The sequence below is a fragment of the Dromaius novaehollandiae genome, chromosome 1 (genome assembly GCF_036370855.1).
Source record: "Dromaius novaehollandiae isolate bDroNov1 chromosome 1, bDroNov1.hap1, whole genome shotgun sequence".
Lineage (NCBI taxonomy): Eukaryota > Metazoa > Chordata > Aves > Casuariiformes > Dromaiidae > Dromaius > Dromaius novaehollandiae.
This window is the reverse complement of record NC_088098.1, coordinates 116,008,513-116,033,955: the sequence shown is the minus strand read 5'-3', so window position 1 is coordinate 116,033,955 and position 25,443 is coordinate 116,008,513. Positions and strand designations below refer to the sequence as shown.

General features: G+C 38.1%; 1 protein-coding gene across 6 annotated transcripts in view; it reads left to right on the top strand.

The window, feature by feature from the left end:
• GRIK1 (glutamate ionotropic receptor kainate type subunit 1) overlaps positions 1-25,443 on the top strand; it is a 168,911-nt gene that overhangs the window by 105,112 nt on the left and 38,356 nt on the right. For 4 of the 6 annotated variants that reach the window (XM_064523944.1, XM_064523981.1, XM_026103586.2 and 1 more), the window contains exons 5-9: positions 3,546-3,599; positions 5,324-5,497; positions 8,517-8,660; positions 23,892-23,999; positions 25,336-25,380. In XM_064523944.1, the coding sequence (XP_064380014.1) occupies positions 3,546-3,599; positions 5,324-5,497; positions 8,517-8,660; positions 23,892-23,999; positions 25,336-25,380 (525 nt within the window). The remainder of the gene's footprint in view (positions 1-3,545; positions 3,600-5,323; positions 5,498-8,516; positions 8,661-23,891; positions 24,000-25,335; positions 25,381-25,443) is intronic. The other 2 variants (XM_064523959.1, XM_064523966.1) reach the window with 1 other exon arrangement.

Genomic DNA, 25,443 nt, shown 5'->3' with positions numbered 1-25,443 from the left:
TATTTCATTCTGGATCCACTAGTTTACATTCATCTAAGATCCACAGTAAGTAAAAGCTGTTATTATTTAAATAGGACATTTATATCATATGCATAATTGTTTGAACAGTTATATGCAAAGTTATTTGAATAGGAATGTGAAATGAAATCTCACTCTAGTTTCTTATGGGCAGATAAATGAATCCTGTTGCTTTCCCTTCTCTATTCTGGACTGCTATGCTCATTTTCACTTGTGGGAAGAGCCTATGCGGCTGCTTTGCTATGCACTTCAGAGCTGTTCCAGGCTGAATGGAGTCTTTTTATTGTCTATCTCTCGATAGTTCTTAGAAACTGTAGTCCCTCTAGCTGCTGTGTTGCAAACACAGAGCAGAAGATGAGGCCTTGCTGCTGAGAGCATGCAAGTGTAACTCCTCTATACTACTAGGAGCATCTGAATCATTAAGATGATGCTTTGTGGTCTTCAGCACGACATGGCAACAATTCATTTTGCTTTAACTTATCCTCCTCTCCCGTTTTTCTAATATCATTCTTCGGACTGAGTATTTGATACTGTCATCATATCCATCCCTTTGTTAGGAATTTTGCTCAGGAACCACGTAACCATAAAACAGAAATAAAAGTTACTATAACACAGTCTTTTGGAGTCATGAATAAAAAGCACCCCATTTAGGTCAATCTGCAGATCTAATTCACAAGCCACAGTGATGTCTAAATGCTGTATAACTATTAACTAATTATCATCCTTAATGACGGTTAGAGGGGAGGATGGCTAGTTAAGGCCTTTCCTGTAACCAGCGCTAAGTGAGAGGGTAGAGCTTGGTGGAAGATGAGGGCCCAGCCTGGGACAAAGCTAGCATCAACTGTTATTCCTTAGCCAGAGAAGGACATTATTACTGTGTGCTTGTTACTTAAGAGCTATCCTCCCAGCTAGCTGTAGTTTCACATCTTAATTGAATCATCATTAATACTGAAAATAAAAAAAGCGACATACTGATTAAGCGATCCTGGGCTGCTGAATACCTTCTTTGGAAGAGTTCCAGCTGGTGTCTCTCGTGCAGCCCTGGCATGCAAGGTCCATGGCAATTCCATAGCAGTCTTCCCACCCACAGCCATAGTGAACCCTGGGTCTAGGTCATGGCAGATAAATTTGCTTGCTGAACCTCACTTTCTACACCCAATTGCCCTAGGGTTTCAGGGTCTATGGTTCTGTTTTGTTTTCAGATACAACCCTCTAGCATGACTTTTGGAATTCTTACTAGTCACAGGCACATGTCCTGTCTGTTTATAGTACATTATTTGGGAATCAATATTCTCATAAAAACTTTTAATCAAAAATGTGTTCAGGAGTCAGACACTCCATTCAGGATACTACCCTTGGATCTGTGAGGAAAGTAATAACTGGACTAGCTTGGGGATTAACTAGCCAGATACCCACTAGCAGCGTAGCTGCAGCAGCACAAGCTATATAATGCTTCCCAAATGCCCAGGTTACACACTTCATAATCATTCAAATTAATGTATCTTTACACACAGTACAGTCTCAGCTCTTATTGCAATGCAGGCACATTTTCAATGACCATAGCAGCAAACACATTTGGTTTATTAGTAAAGTGATGTCTGTGCTAGTTAAAGAGGGGGTACATTTTTAAGCTTATGGTATATTTGCCAAAAAAAATGGTTCTGGTCATCCTAAAACTATTCAGTCATTCAGACTACATTTGAACAATAACAGTAGCTAGCATAAATACTAGTGTCAGGACTAGATTTATGAAAGAGTTGCCATCTCCCTTTTATTCAGAGGCCGGAGTTCACACCTGGGACATATGAGGAACAAGTTCAGTTTCTTCAGAGTTTTACCTGACTTCAAACCACATTTGTATCACTATCATCTACTGGCTGATCTGGGCTCCGAAAAAAAGTAATTGGGTTATTTCAGTACCTAAAGAAAAAGAAAACCTGTGTCATAAAAATCCTTATTGGCACCTCCTTCCTGTAGTAGGGACTTAGGCACAGAGACCCAGCTGCTTCAGGGAGCAGAACTGAGTCCAACCAAGTCACCTGTGAAACACAGCAGGCAAAAGTTTGCATTGATGCTACTATATATCATTTTCTGTGCATAAATAAGGAACATCAGTCCCTAGAATTGCTAGATTGCTCATTTTTACAGGTAATAAAATAACTCTAAGAAATGCAATAGAAGAGGACTAATAAAATAAGAAATAAAAAAGGCAATTTTGACATGCAAATTCAATGAAGTGCTTCAATGAAATACTTGTCTTCTTGCTCGATTTTTTGCTTTTGGAAATGGAGTGGTTTGTGATTAACACTGAGCTGTTTTTATTATCTACTGCAGCTTAGGAAGTTTAGGCTCCTTCCTTTTTTATGTGAGGAATTGCCCTCCACTATTCAACAACTGATTTACAGAGGCTTTTGCCACACAGAAGAATTCTGGCTGATTAAATATTATTATTTCCCCTTACCTTTCCAATAGCTCGGATGTTGATACAGGTGTTTTAAAATACTGTTTGTAACACGTGCTTATTTTACTGCGATCAAGACTGAATAACACTTCATCTTTGTCTGTGTTACTATGTTGATAATAAATTTGTCACTAGTTACCTAGCTCACAATTCCTTGTCCTGATCACAGAGTCGCAGGAAGGGCAAAATGTTCGAATCACAGCAGTGGTGCATGTAGACACGGTGACAAGGGGAGGTGATACTGATCTGAGACTAAAGAACACCCCCTTACAAACAGACAGGGGAGTTTTACACAAGCATTTCCAAGTGGTACGCCACCAATTTTCAGGTGTGCCCTGAAGGAAAAACACTTGTTTCTCTAGAAGGTCCCATAAGGCCCCCACCTAACCTGAGAGGTAGGAGGAGAACTTCTCCCCTTTCTGCCAAAAGGTGGACAAGTCAATATGTGTTTAAATATCATCCTTATGCTAGAAACACTGCCTTAACTTGCATAGCTTCAAAAGGTGTGACTCTGTGCAAGTATATTCAAGGAGATTCAAGAAATCCATTCTTATTGCTTGTTTTGACAACCTCCTGCAGAACTGAATTCCCCAGGTGGAAGAAAAGGCATTTAAAGAAGCTTTCTTCTTGCTGTTTTTTCTGGTTTACTTCAGTGAGCACTCACCAAGTGTCTTGTTATCACATGATAATGTAGAATGAAAAAAAATGTCTAAGAACTTTTCACTATAAATTCCCTTGTCTGTTAGTAAATTCCTTTTTAACACTTCTCAACTGCAGGCTAAACAATTTCACTTTTTTAAAAATCAGCTCCTCGTTATCTCTAGTCATTTTTCTTGTCCTGGAACTTTTGCAATCTTTAATCTCTTTCCTGAGCACAAGTGATAAAAACATCATTTAACTAAAATATGATATTTTTCACTCCTGAATTAAAATGTAAATTTTATTGTACTAAAGTTTTTATAACCTATAACATTGTTCCAAATTAGTCCATGCTTTTCAAAAGACTGTGCAGTAAACTGAAAGCATCCAGTGTTAAGTACATTCACATTTTAGTCTCTTTCAACAGATTCTCTCCATGGGAATGATGACAGAATACTACCACTACTTTTTTACAACACTGGTAAGAAACACTGAAGTTTGGGGGTGAATTTTCTGTGTTGCAGAAAAGACAACTAAAAACTTTCACTTCTCCTCTGAGATTTGGGTTGCCGTTATTCAGGAAAACCCCTGGAGAATGAGTAAACATTAGTGTATCAGGAGTCACTATTTTGTGAGGATGGCAAACCATTTAATACAATGAAAATCACTTGCAGTACAGCACTTAGAGAGAAGCTATTAGATTAGGTGGATCAGAATAAAACAAAATAATTAATCATTTTGAGTTCAAATGCTCTGGGCCAGGTGCCCCGTGCAGTTCTGCAGATGGTGTAGTGAGGCCCCCATCCAGCACAGTGTGTAAGCTCACACTCAGGAGTCCCTACCTGACTCCAAAAGCATCATCTAATTTTTAGCAGGTTGAAGACTGCCATGCTCCATTGCATTGACCTAGTCTCCCTAAGCTGGTTTTGTTGAGCACAACACAAAAAGAAGACAGTTGGGGTGCTTTGACAATAAGTCAGAGGCTGCTATATCTAAGATGTGTGCTTTGTAATAGTGGGTATCTGACAAATAACGTTCATAGCTAAAGTGTTTTATTTACTCATAAAACCAAAACCACATATGTGTAGCATCACTTGGGAAATTTTAAGGTGTATAGTAAAAGACAAGCTCTAAATTTTCTTTTATGGCACAAATATATGAATAACTATTTCACACACATTATTCCTGTGTATTTAAATGTATATACTATATATAACTATAGCTCAATCTATTCTTGAGATCCATTTGCATTCTGTACCAGAAAGACAGAAAAGAAGAGAAAGCCCATTTTAACATAAAGAAAAATTTTAAATTTACTGTGGGCATTACACTTTTATACAATAACAGCAAATCAACAACCATATGCATGAGGTAGTGTGGATTGTATATTAGAACAACCAGTGTTGGTTGTATCTATGCACTGTGGTATTGTAAATGTCGACATTTTGATGGTAATCGTGTTATTACACCATGACCCAAACATTTGTCATTTTACTGGCCTGCTGGGATTGGCGGAAAATTGGTTTGAAAAGAAGCCTTCTGGCTTCAAAAAATCATTATAGTATTTCCACTGCTTGACAAATACAGCTGTGGAATGTGTCATGCAATTATATCATTGAGAACATCCATTGTTTTCCTGCCCTGTAAACATCGAGCAACTAAAGCACGTGGAGTTACTGTGCACTGGGCTGACATGTCCATTAGACATCCTGGCAACAAGTTACCTGAATCAGTCAAGGCAGGAGAAAAGTCAGGATTGTAAGTAGTAAAAATGCCCCACTCTCAACATCTCTTGGAATTTCCCTTCCTAGAGTTGAGAAGTAAGCTTAACATTGCCCAACTAATCCTTCACATTGGGTTGTCAGAGCTGTAACATTATTAGAGGACTGACATAAATTAAAATCAGATCCTGTTATGCAGCTTGGTTGCAAAATAGTGTTGTTATGGGGAACCGATTTTTATATTCTGACAAAGCAGATATTTGGTTTGTCATAGATTTCCCACAGCTGTGGTTTATTCCAATTTATAACCGAAGTAGTTATGACTAGCCTTTGTGGGCAAGAGGAGGGTTCATGAGGGGAAAAAAAACACACTTAAGCTTTGGTTTGAAAACCAAATGCAATTTTTGGCTTAATTGGAACTTCCCAAAGTTTTGCTTTAAAAATGCTACATCTGGTTTTGTTTGCTTTCTTAATGATGATTTAGGATCTATTTGCATTAGACCTGGAACCCTACAGATACAGCGGAGTAAATATGACAGGGTTTCGCCTACTCAACGTCGAAAACCCACAAGTTTCATCAGTGATTGAGAAATGGTCTATGGAGCGTTTGCAGGCACCGCCGAAACCGGAGACCGGCCTCCTTGATGGCATGATGACAGTAAGTGAATAGCTGCAGCAATGCAGTGATAACTGGTGCCTACAGTGCACTTTGCAATGCCATGCCAGCACGTGTGAACTGATCCCATTACTGTTTTATTTCATTGTGCAAATGCTGAAGCAGCACACACAGACAGACTTCCTCTTACCTGCTTCTGCATACCAGTACACATGGTCCGTTAGCCTATGTCATACTTGCCTATGTGACCAAACACATGCAGCTGAAGAGATGAGTAACAAGCTTCTCTGTCAGGCTGCCGTCCAGCTAATGCTATTCATCTTTTTGTTGTCATATGTATATACTGCTGCCTTGTTTCTCTAATAATGTTCTGGATGGAGGGAAGAACATAACAGGAAATAAAAACTTCCAGAGCAGGTATAGGATTTATAACCTGCAGGGAAAGATATTGTACATGTGGACAAGTAATAGCATTTTTAAATTGGAAAAGTGCCTTTGCTCTTCATTTCCATCATCTACAGCAAATCCGGCTTTTAAGATATAATTTAAAGAAAAATGAAAGGTATCTTCAAGCCAGAAAATTAGGATTTCCTCCCCACCACTCCCCCAAGAACCAAAGGAAAGAATGGATACAATTACATGGACTGGGTGACTCCATTCAGTATTGGAGGGGTGGAGGGTTGCCATTTTTTTGCATTATAAGATAATGTGTCTTATGTACTGAATAGAGTTAGAGGTGATATGAAATAGATTTTATTGCAGATGATTGCAGGGGAAATTTTGAAACGACCTAACATCCTGAGGAGTAATGCATTATGTCTGTTATCTCTAGCATTTTGGAAAAAGTAGCTCATGTGAGCAGTCCCAGTGTACTCAGTGATAGGCAAAGCAGTGGGGGAAACTCTCTTGGGGAACTTCTCATGTAAATAACCAAGACATGCAAGGGTAGCTCTTCATACATAGCTATTCACCTTCATTCACCTGACTGTAAGACTGGGGTTTTTAGGAAGAACAAAGTTCTTACTAGACTCCTATCACCTCCTTTGCATGTCCGTGATCTCTTATTACCCTTGATGCTCTGAAACAGCATGAGCATCACGAAGACATCTTCCTGGTCAGTTCTGATCATTTAAATATTCATATTCTGCTTATTCAGTTTGATAGAGAGCTGCAATACTGCTATATTTCAGTAGACAGTAAGGCTATGACAAGCTGCACATTATCAGGAAATCAGGATAACACATCCTATTGTTAATGCAGGATCTCTCCTTCCTGGTTCATACTGTATAATTTGCCCTGGTCTCAAACTGTGGGAGACTGGCAGGGCATGACCTGTTTTGCACAACCAGAATTTTGAATTCACATCCCACTTTTTGCCCAAATCACACACAGACGTATAGCTTCTAATAAGACCTTCAGATTTCTCCACAACCGTTTAAATAGAATACCAAAATCAGAAAGAAATTCCAAAACTAACTCTTGGTGTTTTTCTTCTTAGGCTTAAACCCAGCCATAATCCTAGAGGTAGTTCACTTCAGAAAATGAGGTGACCTTTTGTTCCTCCACACAACCCCAAGCCCTAAAACAGACCCACACTGAGAGGAGAAATAAAAGGCTAAGGGAGGTAATACAGCCTCCCAATTGCTGCACAACAGGATGAGGGGAGACTGAGTTACACCAGCCCGAGATATGACCATCCTAGTGTGGCAATGCTGCTGACATATAAACAACGTTGGATGCACCATATTATCAGCTAGCAGCATTGGTGGTCCCAAATAGGAATGCAAAATGAGATCTGCCCTGAGTATTTTGACTAGATATCTCCAGAGTCTCTAAGCCTGGGATACCAGTAGGCTGGGACTCCAGTGCAACTAGTAGAATTCAGTCCTGAATGGACATGTCCCCAGTCTAACACAGAAACTGATCTGAAGTCTGTGGACATTAATGGGAAATCTTTCCACTGACTTTGAGGGATTTTGGATCAGTCACCACATCTGTTTGGAACAAGAATCTGTTTTAAGATACTTGGCACTCAGAACAGCTGTTATTGTCTTCTGCTTGTCTCACCATTTATAACATTTTCAATTTGCTCTGATTGTGGGAACATTGTTTTGTGCAGATCCTCACCAGTGTGTCAAGAGCGATTCCTTATCTGCAGTATATTAAGATTAGCTGATAAATTCAGATCACATTTGATTATCAGCAAAAACCTCCAATGCTGATAAGACTGATGCTGTTGTAATTTACTTAGGTAAATGAAACAGACAAAGAACCAAATCTATTAATTTCCCAAAGGGACTGCATGAGAAAGGAATAAAAAATGGATTAGTTTTGCAGTTCATATGAATGAATCCAGTTTCTCATCTGCTGCATTAGTACCTGTTTTATTTTAAGGAGCCAGCATACTGCTTATTCAGTAGCTTTACAAGAAATGTAAGCACTTCATTTTACAACATCCCTGTGCATTAAGTGAAACATGGCCATTCCCATCTTACGCATGAGAGCACTGAAGCACAACACAGGTAAAGGTGACATTTTCCAAAACTTCACAGTGATAAAGGGTGTGCTGTCTCTCAATATGAAGCTTATTGGGCATGGTTTTAAACAAAGAAACCCATTCCAAAAAACACGGACACACAACCAGGAGCCAGCTGAATTTTAGTAATATTTAGGTATGTTAGAACTGTATTTATCTGTCCTGCCACAGGCTACTGGAAGTTAGATATATGAGTCCATCTTGAAATAGCTACCTCGAAAGGACAAGTCACTCCTGCTACAACGGCATCCAAGGTTTGGAAGGGAGCTGCCCAAACCAAAGCCTGCTGGGGCCACCCCACCCATCTGTGCCAAAAGCCGCAGTCCTCAAGGGCAGCAGACACTTAGACATGATGAACAGGTGCTCGATGGGGTTGATTTCCTTGGAAAATAGGACCTGCCACTGGGGAGGAAAGCAATCCTGCAAGCGCCACAAGAACAGCCTGGGGATGGTTCTCAGTAGAGGAAAGCAAGGACAGGGCACAAAGATGTTCATTAAAGAAAGCCTTTCTGTTTTTTCATGCAGACTGAAGCAGCTCTGATGTACGATGCTGTTTACATGGTAGCAGTGGCCTCCCAGCGTGCCTCCCAAATGACTGTCAGCTCCCTGCAGTGCCACAGACACAAGCCGTGGCGTTTTGGACCCAGATTTATGAATCTGATCAAAGAGGCAAGTGTAGACCATCTGCTTATGGCTAGCATAACCCTTCCTTTGTTCTTTACTGCATTGGCTTGTGGTGATCCTCCCTGCTCTTTGTCATGTGCTATGCTCTGACTCTGGCACTCAAATATCCATTTTTGCCTTACCTTCCTCCTTGGTAGAGAAGCTGGTTTACAGACACAAGGCTGTGACCTTCCTGTTGGTGGTAACTTTATCTGGTCTTCCAAAAAAAAAGAAATTGTTAAACCTTAAGCATGATAAAATTTCAGATTAACAAATTTTCAGGGCTATAAGACTGCCCAAACTTTTTGCTCAACTAATGTTTGTTATGATATATGTATATAATTTCTAAATATATGAAATAAGTAGCAACAGGCATTCTAGGAAGTGAAATAAAAGTGAGTCTGTAGCTCTATACTTGTTTGACCACTTTATCCTGATTATTTTCCAAGTCATTTGATCATTACACATAACAATACAACATCAAGAAAACGTTGCAGCCGTTATTTCTAAAGTCTCAAACTGCACCAGAGTCATGCACTCTCTCCTCAGAATGCATCACTGAGATATCTTGAGCTGTACACATTCCGAAAAGTACACATTTTAGCTTAAATGCTTTCACTCTTCCAGAAATTCACTCTTTATTATGAATCTCAAATGGAACCTTTTCTCCTTTAGGCGAGAGTGTAGAAATAGAAATCAGAAATTATATGGAGTTTCCTATATATATTTCATCTTTTCCCCCAGTTCTGATCTTGTTCATGACAGTGTGATTCCTATCAAAGCCACATTTATTAGCACTTGTGTAAGTGGAACAGAATCTGTAGGCTGAGGTATAAAACAAATGGTAGCTAGTATGACAGGGCATACAGCTGAATCCAGGAATATCTTAAGGAGTAAGCTGAAAGGCAAGGGGTGCTTACATAACACGTAGAAGAGCTGTCGTCACCTTTTCCAAATTGAAGTAAATTTTTTAGAATTGCCATAGGCAATCTATGATGTGATGATTAACCTGCACTGGAAGACATTACTGAAACTGTGCTTTGTTTTTGGTTTTATCAGAATATTATTTTGCCTTTTGGGCATCTGTTCTTCTGTTTCTCCACACAGGGTATTTTATGGATTTTAAGGTTTCCTTATAAGCTTCTCCCTTTGAAAGTATAAAGAAAGACACCTGACTTACAAATTAAAAAAATTTTGATATGCTTCTCTTGCTGTAACACAGCCATGACACCACTCATAGGAAACAGAGAGGCAGCATTTGCAAATATTACTTCTCTTGCATGCATCTCAGCCAGGCTGTATCCAGCTCCCCTTCTGGGAGGAGGTAGGAATACTGTAGAAGAAACAATAAGAAGACAAGAGAAAACTATCTAAGAAGTGTTTGTAATAAGGGTGAATTTCTCCCTCTCTTCTGATTTGAACCAAATAGGAACCTTTGCTTCTGCACTTCTCAAACTCAAACTAAAATGAGGTAGCACTGCTGCTCATATCACTTCTAGTGCAGTTTAAGAACAATTGCAATGGAATTAAAAGTAGGCAAATGACTTTGTAATTGGTAAACACACTTACATAATTCTACAGTGGTGTGCTACCTATGCTGGGTGATGTTGAGTGTGTAGTACGTAGTAAAGTATAAAGGTCCTGAATTCTAAGCCAGAAATCTTTGACCAAAAAGCACTAGATGTATCTCAGCAGATCCAATTCAAAGCTTAATGTTAAACAGTTATACAGTTCACATTTATCATGTACAGCTGGCTTCTCTTGCATGGAAGGAGATATGTGAGCTAATTACTGATTGTTTCACAGATAATGTCTTTCATGGTCAGTAAAACACTGATTTAAACATTCCAAGAGTCTTATCTTCTTGTTCCTGTGCTAGCCAAAAAAGATGGTTATTAAAATTACATGATAAGCTTTAATAAGACAGTATTGCAGTTCTCAGGAAGGCTTTAACATGTGTTGGAAATTAAATAGCAAAAACAATTGGACCTCCCTAATTCATGTTAGAATCTGGTTGGCTCAGCGAGGACAGATGAATTGTATAAATTAGGAATCAAGTGAGTAGGCAGAGAAGAAGAAAAGTCAAGCAGGCAGGGTGATAGTTTAGGCCCACAAAATTACGATTTATTTTTACTGTTTGGTCATATGGTACCAGCAATCTGTGCAGCCATTTTATAGGATGATCTGAAGAGAAGCGTTCTGTACTGCAATCTGAATCAGTAATGTTCAAAGAGGTTGCATGCAATGAGTACTGCAGGTGGTAGAGCTTAGCAGGTACTTCAGTGGCTCCGCGTTTTTCTTTCCATTGTATTTTAATGGTGATAAAAACTTGTGTCATCTAATTTGCTTTGTGAGCACATCATATAAAAGGCTACACTCCTAATGGTAACAGAAAGGACCTCAGAACTCCCTCAGACCTGAGCAGAGGATAAGGTGGAAAGCCTCTGACTGGTATAGCAGCTGGTACGCCGCTTCTCTCTTCGCTCAGCAGATGGCAAATTGATTTTTTTCAGCCTGTCAATGTCCGTTAGGGAAGTCAAGGTTCAGGCCATATCTGGTCCTCAGGTACACATGAATTAGCTTCTTCCTGAAAGCGATGGACAAGTGGGTATCTGAGGGCAAATTATCACCTTTGGTTTATATTAGTCTGAATGCATGCCTGTTGGATTTGATTTCTGGATTTTCAGAGTATATAAATGCAAAAGATGGGTAGCTTAATGTAAGAATTCTCCTCCATGGGCCGTAAGACTTCAGGCATGTGTACCAGGTAATGGCGGTACCAAGGCCACTGCCCAGTTTTCTTAATGACTGGGACTTAAAAGTGCTATTGGCAGTACTGTCAGAAAAAAGCTTTAGGAAACATGTCTGAGGCTACAATAATAATCAATTATAGCAACAAAAAGAGCAACCTTCTATGTTTTAAAGAGCTCATGAGCTAATACTGATGATTGATAGAAACAATCCTGAAAATTGCAGGGAAAAGTGAGCTGACTGAAGCTCCCCCAGCCCTGTGAACTGTTTTGAGGTCAGAAAGGTCATCAGCCAGTTCCCACAAAGCAGGATATTACATAAAATACACTGTTTCGGATCAAGACTCTTCTACAGTAGCTCATGGAGATCTTTCTAATGAAAAGTAAATCCTTGTCAGAAGCTTGTCTCTCTCAGCGACCTGATGTCATTGATATCTAAATGATATTTTAAATCTTTTAGCCCTTATGGAAGAGTTTGCAGGGAATATGTCTTACTTGTGCCCAGAAGGAAAAAGGAGGTCATTCTGTTTCTTCAGACAGGCAATAAAGAGAAGAAGCATGATTCCACTCTTCCTAATAGGAAAATATGAATAAACATGAAACAGGTGTTTATAATTGAACAATCAGATTCCTTCATCATGTCCCCTTTAAATCATGAGAAAATCTCCAAAAAATGATTTCCCCATTTTTCATTTATCATCTAAAACATTGTCAGCTTCCCTCACTCAAAATCCAGTAAAAATTAAAAAAAAAAGACTGTATAGAAAAGTATTTCAGAATATAGAGAGGCACAGTTTTTGGAGTGACTTTATTAAATCCTCTCAGTCAGAATCAGAAACACATAAATATGTACAAGGATTCAAAGAAATTTGAAGCATTTACATTTAAACTTCAGTTTATATTGTGCTATGACAAGATACATTTCAAGCACATCTAGTCAGCAGAGACCTGTGTGCGAGTGCAATACATTTAGATTCTTCATCAAGTAATTGAACCCAGGCTTCCTTTGGTAGTACTGTATTATTTTAAAAAATATATTTTTAATGACCTTGAGAATCCTCCTGAGCTGAATCAATTCTTCATGTAGACTAATGACCATAGAAAGCAACAAAAAGGGTAGATATTATACAGGGACCACTATGACACTGTATCTTTCAAGCCTTTGGCTCAACCAATCTGTATTTCTTCCAGGAGAGGATGTCCCAGTCTTGCCATGGAAAGCCAATCTAGCTCAAATGCCTTCAAGCTCAACAACCTCTTCCCTTAGAATTAATAAAGAGTTTTTTCAACCCTTTGCTAGCTGATTGTAGTTAGTGAAAGTAATAAATGGGATGTCTCATAGAAAAAGTCTAGCCTGCAACAAAGACAAGGTTTAATAAAATTCAGTCCCTGAAGAAGCCTGCTTAAATTATTACCCAATTTTCATTTTTCAAAGATCTGAAAAGAGTTCATTAATTACTTGAGGTTATTTGTATAAAGAAAGACTACTGGAGAGGTTGGACACATCCTACAGTTTGTTAAGCATCTATCTTTGTGTGATTTTGGTCTTTGGATGGGACTCTACTTCAACAGTACAAGTAATAAATAACAGTAATGTATCCAATCCTTCCCTTTACAAGAGGGCAGCAACTGACTCAGCATCAAGAACTGAAATTTTGCAACAAGGCGCTCTTTATCATCTTAAGTTGTTATATGGCCTGCTTTTTGAAACCATGATGACAATTTACAGCATGGTGCTCCATATTCTGGTTAGTTATATTGGTTATAAATGTATTTATTTCCTGTTTCTTCTTTACAAAAGAAAAAAAAATCCCTTATATCATATGTGGAAGATTATCACCCAAGGAATCCTTTGTACCAAACTCAAGAAATTTAAGCAAATGATAGGCTTGCTCTGTAGAGTGAAACCTGTCCATGGGCCTAATTAGGAAGACTAGGGAACAGAAACCTGTGAATTTTCAGTACCCGCAAAAAGAGCTGGGTCACAGGCATGTAAATTATCAGGACATGCTCTTCTGAGTTAGTCACTTGCTAGCCCATACTTGCCACCAAAACCAGCTGCATATCTACCTCACCCATGCTGAGATTTTACAAGCAGTTTAGAAACTTCTGTCTTGAGATATCTGTTATATACATATTTGTTCTAGACCTGGCTGGTCCACAATAAGAAAGTAGTAGTAATCCTGTTTTCTCACATTTTAATGCTGTCTTGCAACTCTAGGATATTGGGTTTTTTTCAATAAACGAATGTTTGAAAGTTTATCTCCTTCAAATCTTTGAACTGTTTGATGTTTACTTGTCACTTTAGAGGGATGGCAACTGTGCATCATGGGGGGAAAAAAGTCCTGCTCTCTCATTCTTATCCACCAGTGCAGGTGAGATATTGTCAGTTTGTTCTTCTGTTGGTACTGAGGAAGGAAGAAACCACCCTCAGGATTAGCAGATTTCCTTGGAAGCTGGTGTGCAGGGAATAGAAGCCAGACTTGGTAAACTGAAGATGACACAGCCACTTCCAGATTGACTTTGCCCAATTGACTAACCTGTTGAAAGATGGGCAGGAATGCTAGAAATCGATTAAATGATATCATATTACAAGACGTAATTTTCAGGACATTCTTCATGATCACTAACTAAATCTAAAGCAAGCATAGAATGTCATTGGAAGAAGAAGGAACTGAAGGTTTTTCATTACATAACAGTATGAATTTAAAATAGGCTTAAAAAACGGCAGAAGAAAAAGCCATCCTTTGGGCTGATATTCCTCAAATTTTTCCATTAAAATTGGCAGTACCTCCAAACTGTGTAGTGAAGGAGCACAAAGCATTTTGTAAGAGAACAGAATATTTCTTTTGTTTGCACAGCGCTGTGTTACCACCAAAGACAACATGTTGAAATATTTTCATGGGCCCCAAAATATACAGAGTAAGACAAAAGAAGAAATAAGGAATACAAGACTGGATGTCAGAAGACCCAAGAACTGACCATATTTCCTGTCGTCTGAGTAAAGGTCTTCATGGATCAAGTCAGTCACCTGATCTTTCTGCTACCCAGAAATCTGTATATACATGACTGGGGAAGGGTGACTGTATTTCAGCTCCAAAATATAAAATAGCATCTGTTATGCTGCATCTTTGTCATTGCATTTCAGTGTTGAGCCAATGTATAGCACCTGCATAGATACTGACTGCAATTATTTTCTGGGCTCTGATGCGGCAATATTTGGTTAATTCAAAGACAAGCAGTTATTTATTTTGGTAGGGCTTGCCTTACCAGATAGTTTAATATTAGGATTTGATCCACTATCATTAAAATTAACATTTATTTTATTTTACTTTTTAAAAACTTACTTCCTGCCCATAAAGTAACACATGCATTTCTGACATAAACCTACTACTGTCTGTTGCTTTATGCTGGAAACTGTTAATTAAAAAAGCAAATGAAACAACTGCTAGACTTGCATCCTATGATGATTTATTAGAAAATAAAGGTCAGCTTTCCGTGAAGATAATGTATGGCCAGTCTTAATGCCAACAGAGATTCATATTCTGAGATCAAATATTGGCATGGAAAATCACTTAATTTGAAACTTACGCAATGATCTATGCACAATGAAATTGTAAAATAATCGTCCTAGAACTTGCACAGTAACGATAAATATGTATTGAACTGATAAAAAATATCTGTAAAGTTTTGATACTGAAATATCTAAAAATCAAAACAAGGAATCTGACTAAAAGATTATGTGTATTCTTTTGCATTTAATCTTTACTTTCTTAAGTATTACCTAGAAAGTAGATTCATTTATAAAAAGTGAGCATACATTACTGCAAACTGTTTTTATCTGGATATATGGAGAATATTTTGGTATTTGCTACACAAGAACAACTTTTTATGGTGCATGTCCCAGCATACTGAAAAGGATAATCATTTACTCCACTCTGACATTTCTATTTAAGTATAACTGCATGGCCTAAACTGGATGTATGATTCTTTATTTGCATTGGAAAAGCTCCGAGGAGCCCTAGTGCAAACACCAGTTGAGGCCTTCACTGTGTGCAGTCCTTATTCCAAAGACCTTACAAGCTATTAAATGCAGATCAGTTAGATTTTGGAGCAGTGTGCTGTCACGGAAACAGTCTGTTCCTCAGCCACTCAGCTCCCTAACTCCCTCATTCACAGATTTGCCAGCATTTTGGTCCCATTATCTCAGGTGGAAATCACACCACATAAAGCCCCCATAGGCTCCTTGTCATCCCCATTGTTCATTAAGTCAATGTTATTGTAACAGGACAATAGCTCAGTCAGGGAGGATATTTTTTTTGCTCAAAATGCCGAATGGGAACGCTGAGGTTCTTTGTTTGGTTCTTGGCTCTCTCATGGACTTTCTATGCAACCATGAACAAATCACTTCAGACCAATTTCAAAGACTTTGCCTAGGTTACCTGAGAGGGCAAAACTGGTAGACACTGTCTAGACACTGTCACCACACTGACATGGTCAAGCTGTTCCCTGACTGCACTTGTAGCTACCAGGTCACTCCAGAACATGCAGCAAGGCCTAAAATATGGCTGATGAAATCCCGTATCTGTAAATGCCGTGATTTCACTATGGATGACAGCTTTTGCTTGGTCAGTGTATTTAGGCAGGCACCTGTCAAGGTTAACCTTTCCTTCTGCTTCTTCACCCTCACTCTCTCATCTCTGGTATTGATACAAAGAATCAGGAGCAAGTTTTCAAGGAAAATCTCTTCAAAGGCATTTCAAACATGTGCTCTGAAATGAATCCACCTAAATAGTCATCCTCACGTAGTCAGGGATCATTTGTCATATTGTCACACTAAAAACCTTTCTTGACTATCCGTGAACATCATTAAGCCCAACCACTGCTCTGGAAATGAGCACTCCTGAGCAGTTCAAAGAACAGCCTGACTTTCCTAAGAAATCCCCCTTCCCTATTTATGCCCCATTTCTCCCACTTGTTTCAAAACAAGGCTATGTGCTCAGTCTTACAAAAGCTGCTGAAACTGATACTTAGAAACAAGCCTCGCCCAAACCTCCTCTTTTCCATTTCCGTACTGTTTAGTAACATGCCTGGACTGCTGCAGTCCTGGACCTCTTCCTAGCAAAGAGACTATGAAGCAGTTTTGGTGGGGTAGATAAAACCCCATAGTGATGGATGCTGAAATTCATTTTATTACACCTGTTATTTTGGATTCGAACCAGGATAATGGAAAATTCATGCACTAACTTACTATACTCCTTAATCCCTGAGAATCTCTTTTAATAAGAAGATTAATTGTAAAAGTTGATAAGTCGATGTTTGGCTCAAAGCACATTTATTATGATTTCCACTGTAACTAGAAGCAACAGCACTAGCACTTAAATCTAGCAACTGTCTCTGCAATTCTAATAAAGCAGGAATTTTCTTTTCTAGAAGAGAAGAATACCAAATGAACATTAAAGAATACCTTTCCTTGGACATTGGTATTTTGGTCAGTTTATTGTGGTATTGTTGGAAGGTTTTGTTGTAGAGAAGTGGGCATGTGGGTACAGCAGGTATGCCTACATTTTACAGATCTTTCAGATAACTGAGTTTATAGTTGAGAAGGAAAAATTTAGACTGGGTAAGCATGAGAAAATATGAGAAAAAGAGCTCCCTCTTGTCACCTGCCACCAAACAACACAATGGAGATCCTCTGTACATATGCATTAGTCATTGTCGATAATTCTGTAACCTTCAGAATTGTGCTCTGTTAATAAGTCTAGGACTCAATGGAGAAGAGATCATCGTCCAGCTCTGCATTTGGATGGCAGTTAGCACCATTGCGCTCATCAGGCATTTTTGATTATTAGTTCAAAACTAAAGTAAATGTCCATTTTCTTTCTTTATAAACAGGTAATGCTGATTAAATAGCATGGATCGGGAATAAATTTCTCACATTCTGTTAGTGAGTTGATTCTCCTTGATGAACTTGGAGAAGGGATGGGAAGGAAAAGAAAGATAAGGAAAGCGATACAATGATTAGGGAAGAGCATTATTTGACCCTACCTGGGCAGCAGTGACCGACAGCATACCTAACTCAAGTCCTGGCAGGCTGGCAGGCTGCCCACACAGGGCCCTAAAGAATGCTGCTGTCATTCCCATACACTTCATGTGCCATTTGGGATCCCCATAGGTACTCATCTGCCACCATTCTTTAAAAGATTATGAATTCTGTACCTGGAATGGCCTGGAGAGACTCCAGGATTTGCAGAGGTGACATCACTCTCAATTGCTTTAGGCTGCTAATGTTTATCTAGGGTAAAATGTGGTTGAAGGAAATAACGTAAAGTCAGTCTTTTAGACAAGACCAATTTGCTTTCAAGCTATTCTTTTTGGTAGACCAGCACAGAAACAAAACAGATTTCCTAATTTCAGTCCAAACACTTAATGCATACATTGTGGAGGACGCGTGGATCCAAAAAGTCTAAGATGCTAGTTTGTCCCTGCCATTCTGCCACAGTAAACAAGCAAACATAATTTGGCGAGTTGAATATAACTATATTTATTTCCTGAATTCCAGGGCAGATGATTGCCAATAGCTTTTATTATTTTATTAATCATATAAAAAGGAAGAGAAACAATGACCTCATGGTAGTTTAAGTTAATACCTTTTACTTCACAGTTGAGGTTAACTAGAAGTGTACAGGAAATCAGTAACTGATGTTCAGTTTTGTGTAGTAACTTCTAATAATAAATATGCAGACAATAACACCAAGATTGCAAAACACAAATATTCTTGGCCTTTCATCATCAAAAAAAGCAAAAAGTATTGCAGTCCAATTACTTGCCTTTGTAGATTACCTTTAAGATGCTTGAGAAATCAACCTAAAAAAGGCTAAGATAATCCCACTGACAAAACTGAGTAGACAGGATAATATCCACATCTTCTACTGGAATTCAATCTAGTTCTGAATGTATTTCTCCAATACTGAAAAGTCGAACTAGCCAATTTCTGTTCTAAGTCCCCATAAAACCTATAGAAAAACTCTACTGGTTGCATGCATTTAGGATAAGGTTTTAAAATGCTCGAGTTACACATAATCCACAAGAGAGGGAGAAAAAAAAAAAGAGAGAGAGAGAAGAAGGAAAAAAAGAAAAATCAATTTTGCAAAATACAGAGGCTATTTAAAAAAAAAAATGAATAAATATGGCCCATTGTCTATTTTGTGAATTTCTCAAGTCAATTGCTCCAGGCTAGATGGATGTGCAAGGCTTTTGAATGAAGAATACTATCATTTAGCATTGTGCTTATAACCAAAAATAGTATTCACGTAAGATGTTGCTTATCATCTGTTTACTGTATTTTCATATTATACAATAACTCACATTTCAGTGGCAGATGCAAAACGTCAGAACCTTTTGCACAAAGTCCAGTTTGAACCTGATATTGTACAGTTTCTTTGGAACTGAATGCCAGAACAATTCATGTTCTGCAACAGTACTATGCTAAAATAGCTTTTCTACCTGGCTTTCCACTCAGAAGTTTTATCAAATCCTCCTTTTTCCTACCTACCTTTAAAATGTGTAAATAGTTATAATAGTTTGTCCTTATACATTTTGAAGTAGATGTATTATGTACACATATTTAATAAGTGATATAGTTACAGTTTTATTAAATTTGGGGAGTGCATATGCGTGTCTCAGATGCTTTTCTCTAACATCACCTCTGGACATATCTTTGAAATGTGGGGCCTTATTTTGAGCTTGAAACTCCAAAATGAGATTGCTTGATTAATTACAGATAGAAGGTCAAAGAACGAGTTCAGAAAAACTGTTTTATTGCACAGGTTATTGGAATAAATGGAGTATTAATAGAAGAGCAGAAATGTCTAGCCATTATGAAACATTATTAAACATAATATTTTAAAAAGTTAAAATAAGAGTATGCCTTCACATTTTTAGATTGCCATGTTATTTGAACACTTTAAACAGGACCTTGAAAAAATTGAAGTTCTGTAATCTGAAACACAAGTATCCAGTGCCTGTCACTGCAATACTGGACTCAGAGGAAGAGACAATGTACTATATGAGGGAAAATATATTACAGCATATATACCATACTATATATTTACTGTAAAGTATACTAAGTAAACTGTATAGTAACAGCTAATACATTTGGATAAACTTATATTGAGCAGGAAACAATAAACACCTAATAAAAAACAACCTGTTTGTCTGAGAAACGTTGATATTGATATTTTTGTGTGCAATAGTGCAATACAGTATATACAAAATTGGCTGTGGTATATCCCATTGAGGATATATATCATAAAGCTGAATATTTATTCAATCAATGCATTATATGCACTATGCATTATGATTTCTTGATCTAGGTAATCTTGCTAATACAAATTTGAAAATAAAAATGGAGTTCGTTAGAGATAAGAGTGTGCAAAATGTACCTATTGCATTACCTTAGTAAGTATGATGACAGCTGAAATGATTGATTCTGTGATTAAGCTGTTGATTGGCTTTGGCTCAAATCAAGGCTTATATAGTAATTGATTCAGGATGATGAAGTGGAAATTGATATAAAGACTATATGACCATCAAGGGAGTAGATAGTAATGATGTGGTCGGGTGTGTTTGCTTTTAGAGGTTGAATCAGCTTCATTTTCCAGTTGTTATAATTTTCCATCAATATATCTGTATAGAAACCAGTACTGTAATTGGAATATTTAGCCTCAGACATTATTTTGTGAGTTAGTTACCCACAACCTTATGCTTTAAAAGCAGTAGAAAAATATAAAGTTTCACAGTTTTAGTTGTGCCGCTTTGAGTATTTTTGAGTTATCAGATACCTGACGATATTCAGAGATGACTGATGCCTTATTGGTCATCTGCTCTATTTATTGCCTTTTCAATGTTTAGTAAGAAAGGGTCTGAATAGCTGCTGATCCTGCGTGGTTTAATTCTCAGCTATGAGTTGAAACCAACACATTTGGTTATTTCCCCATTTTGTTTAATGAACACAAGGCAGTCATCAAATATGTAACACTTAGAAATAAAAATACTAATTATCTGATAAAACATGGTGTTGAAGACTGTCACAGATTATTTTAAAACTCGGCTAACAAACAACTGCATTGTCCTGCTGCTGCAAACCAACTTGGTGAAAGAATAATGTTTCATCGTGGGTCTGTTGCACACTATGCAGCCTGCAACCTTGCATAAATGAGAGCTAAGACATGCAAAGGACGTTACAGACAGAAGCTACTGAGGGCCACATTTTTTTAATTAAGCTGCAAGCTATATTCAAAATTATACAAACAAAATAGAAAATACATACACTTCATAAGAGTTTCAAATTGTACCCTAAGTCCTTCTAATATCAAAGCAAGAACAGAGTGCAAAAAAGCAATTTCTTTTGATGAATTACATGATTAGGTTCCGATTCAACTTTTATTATATCCTGTAACATTTAACATGGAGTGTCACTAGAGACATTAAAATTGCTATAAATCTTGCATATAAAAGCATGAAATCTCATTGCTGTGTTAAACAGTTATGTGGTTTCACACTATTCGGGAAGTTCTGCTTCATTTCTGTTTGTTAATTGCATTTGAGAATTGTGCAACTGCTGCCTATTCTGTTTGCCTGAACACGATGCCTAATAGGCACTCGCACCCTGATTTACCTGACAGGCATCTAGAAGTTATATACAGATATGATTTCTGAGCAATGATACATTTCACTTTCTTTGCATGCAGTAGGCAATTGTACTTTAGGACCCAAATCATATTAAAAGCTTGGGAGTCTTATCATAGATTTCAAAAAAGCTCAGATTTGACTGTAAGTTCTTAGCTTATTCCTCCCATTATTTTCTGAGTAAAACTCTTATCTGTGGTCAGGAAAGAAATGTCAGCTGTCTGCCTCGACATGCTATACACATGCACCATAGGTGTGTTGAGGTCAGAAATAAAATTATGATCACTGAACTTAAACCAGATGTTCATTTTTATTCAGAATAGCAATGCTATTTGAAACCTGTACCTCAGAAATTGACTCTGAAGAACATCTTCAACATTTAAGAGGAACTCTTCTGAGAAACACTCCATGAGACCTGTTCATAATTTAAGTCAAATTTGTGTCATTATTCTGTGACCTAGTTGAGACATAAGTTAGACAAAGGCTATATGCATTTCTCTACTACCTTGAAATTTAAGCCTACAAATATGCATCTTGTAACATCATTTGCTTCTATTTTTTCAGTATAGGAGATAGAAACAACAAGGCTTATTTTCAAAAGTGAGCTAGCATTTCAGCATATAAATCTTTTTGACAGGGATTGAGATTTAGGCTCCTCATACCATTTCCAAAATTAATGTATTAGTTCCTTTATTCAAGATCATATCACGTTAGCAGAGAAGCTGAGAATGTGATATGTAATCAATAAATGCGAGCATTCACGGAAGCAAATTGCCCTCTGAGGAGGGATTGAACTCTAAAGATCAAGTTTTTAAAATATTCCGTCTTTATGAATAAGACATGGGGGTCATATTGGAGTAATCAAGAGGCAGACTGACAAAGAGGTATAATATAACAAAATGTATTCATGCATGTCCCTACTGCTTTCTAAATTATACCAGCATACAAGAACATGTGTTTCATTATTTACAGCTGTGATTTTCATATGTTCCAGTATGATTTAGATAGAAAGTCTCAGAAAGTTGGTTGCATTTGTGCTTTTGTGTTCTTATGCTACTTAGACATGCTTAGAAATCCTGCTTTATTTCCACAAAATTCTAAACACACCAGATCTGCCTGAGACACATGGTGATAACAACTCAGCATCTGAGGTTAAATTCTGCCTGCAGATTCAGAGCTAGAATTTAGTTTTAACAGGAAGGTGAGATGCCATGTTGTAAATCTGTTGATCTTAAATGCAGCTTTCCTTAAGACACTTGTCTACAACAAATTAAATGGAGCGAATAATAATGCGTAGTAGAAAAGCATATTATTTTAGAATTACACAGCTGACACACATGAAGAAACTACGCCATCATTTATCATCAGCCTTTCTTGCACCTTTGAAGAATTTAATCAAATGTGGGAGTTCCCAGAAATAGATTATAAAAATCATCTGCAGTTTGAAATCCATCAAATCCTTTCCTTTATAGATAAGTTTCAGCTTTGGGGACAAGATGGGGGCTATGAGAGACAGACAGGTCTCATTTAAAATAAACCAAGCTCACTGGGAAGGACTGCAAGATACAGAAAACTTAAACTGCAGTTGTTGTTAATCCTGGATGTTCATGCTGCCACACTGAGGAGGTATACCACAACACAGGGCATCATCATGGCTAAGCAGACTGTTGTCCAAAGTGCACCAATTTAACTTATTCCTGATGCCAGTGTTTACAACAAGGAAAATGCGTTTGCCTTGCCTGGACCAAAACCGATCCAATGCAACTCCTATGCTGTACTTCAAACACATATGTAAGATTTGCTTGTACCTTCCACTACGAAGATTTTTATTAGCTCTCTGTGGCTGGGTGAATTTTTGCTGAAAGCCTGCTTTTTAGAGCCATCCCAATATCTGGGAGCACAGGCAGTGGCAGTGCTCCTATTAGGAGCAATACGCACCATTTGCTTACTTGGGCACTTGTGTTTTCTTTGCTGGTGATACAAACTGAGGAGGGATTAGTGAAACAGTTCGGCTGGGATTTGCAGTGAAGCCCAAGGATATCAGGGGTCCAGTGCTGGTGGGAGAGATGTAACCATAATCTGTCCAAGAAACCAAGCAAGAATGACAAAAGCTATTCCTATATCTATCTCTTCTAGGAAAAATCTGGATTTCTGGACTCTGAGTAGCAGAGGCAGTAGCTATCCCATGAGACTAGGAAATGCATAATAAGTATTTTAGGAAGCTTTGGTGGTTTGGGATGGTTAGCTGGCTTAGTTCATGGAAGGAGTCCCATCCCTCACCAGCTTGCATTTGTTACCCCTTTATCGTGGAAAACCTAAAGGGTGCTAGGCTGGTGTAAAACTAGGGTTTAAAACAGTGAGGTTGGTGGATTTAGGCTGTGCTACTCTGAGCCTCAGACCCAAAGCTTGGACAAAATAGATTGGTTCTTCAAGTTACTGCTTAATTGTTATGTGATGCAAAACTGCCCTGTCCTTGGCACATGCAATATGTATTTTATTGTGTCTTTCTCTGTCTTCAGTATATGTCTTTATATACAGTGTAACACATATACAAATGAACATATATACACTATCACAAACTTGTGCCTGACCTTAAAACATAAAACATATTGAAGAGAAACTATGTAATAAAGGATAATAAGATATTTTTTATCTGGGTAACGAAGCATACTTTTAAAAAGGTGTTTAGAAGAAGAGTAATTCAACGCTGTGGTTAATTTAAAGTATAATATTTGTTATGGTTTTAGGCTAGTTCCTACTAATCATTACAGGGAAGTGTGTTTTTCTGTTTACACAGGCACGGTGGGATGGCCTAACGGGGCGCATTACCTTCAACAAAACCGATGGCTTACGGAAGGATTTTGATTTGGACATTATTAGTCTCAAGGAGGAAGGAACAGAAAAGGTAACCACCTTGTATGAATGTCATCCTGCTGTGAGCAGTCAGGCAGTTCATGCTTATTTAAAATTGGATCTTTTGAAAAGCAATGACAAAAAGCTGATTTGGCAGTGGAATAGCAAAGTCCATTCTCCTCAACTTGAACTTCCTGTGGTTGGGATAAAAAACACTCTATTCCCAAGATTATGTAGTTTAAAGTTAAAAGAGAGCTACTAAGATTTATTTTATTATTATTTTACAGTGCATATCTTGCATTTGGGGATATTGGATAGGAGTCTGGGGCAGGCAATAATTACCTGAACAGTAATAATTATTTTAAGGGCAAACACATCATCTTCTCCTCTTGCCACTGTAAATTAGTGTAGTAAGTTTCTACATATATATATAAAACCTAGACTTATCTTACATGTACTGCTTTTAATGGATGTGACATAAGGGATAGAGGAAAACAGGTGCTTAGGCAGTAGCCTCAAAAAGAGTTGAGATGCTAAAAATTCGTAGTGTTTTGGAGATTAGATCTGTTCTTTTTCACTCCAATCCCTAACTGCTTATAATAAGTTGCACTGAAATGGTGAGACTATAGGAGACTAAATTAAATTACTGGCAGTGTCTCCATTTGAGAACAGACAGTTCTGTATGATACAGTTTCAGAAACCGATACCACATTCAAATGAAGGATAAAATTCACTTTTCACCAGGATATTCTGGAAAGCATGTCTTAGGGAAAAAAAAATCTGTGTGAAAAGGTCATATTTTCCTTATTTTATCATTTATAAAATATTCTGAAGATGCAGAGCTGACTGGTATTCAAGGCTCCTTTTTAGAGCTCTAAGAGACCGCCCAGCTCTTGAAGAAGCAGGGCTCAGGTGCTCTGAAGGATAAAGCAGGGAGCATTTCTTGACTCGCAGGGGTAACCAAGGGGGCCTCAAATCCCAAGATACTTCTGGCTGCAATGGCACATTGTCATTGGAAATGTGATGAGGCCAGCCATGCCTGGGCACTGCGGACTGCCAGGATGGGAGGCGGGCGATGGGTGCTCACCCTTGGGCTCCGGCAGATCCTCCGCTGGGCTCTCCGCCCAGCATGGCAGGACCTCATCTGCCTGGGAAAGTGGGATGCAGGAACCGTGGGTGTCCAAAAAGTCCCAGTGGTGGTGACATCACCTGCGGGTGCCAGCTGAAGACAACTTTGTTCATTGTTGTGTTTGCACTGGCTTGACTCCGAATGATAATTGCTGATGGGTCATTTGAGACTTTAAACATAACTGCTCCTACACAGCTCTCCAGACTGGTTCACTTTTCATTTTTAATGAAGCACTCTGTTTATTTTTCTCTGTACCAAGGCTGCTGGCGAGGTTTCTAATCATTTATATAAAGTGTGGAAGAAGGTTTGTACACAGACAGGTGATGCAAAAAACCTGTGGGTTGGGTCTTCAGACTCATCCTTTGGG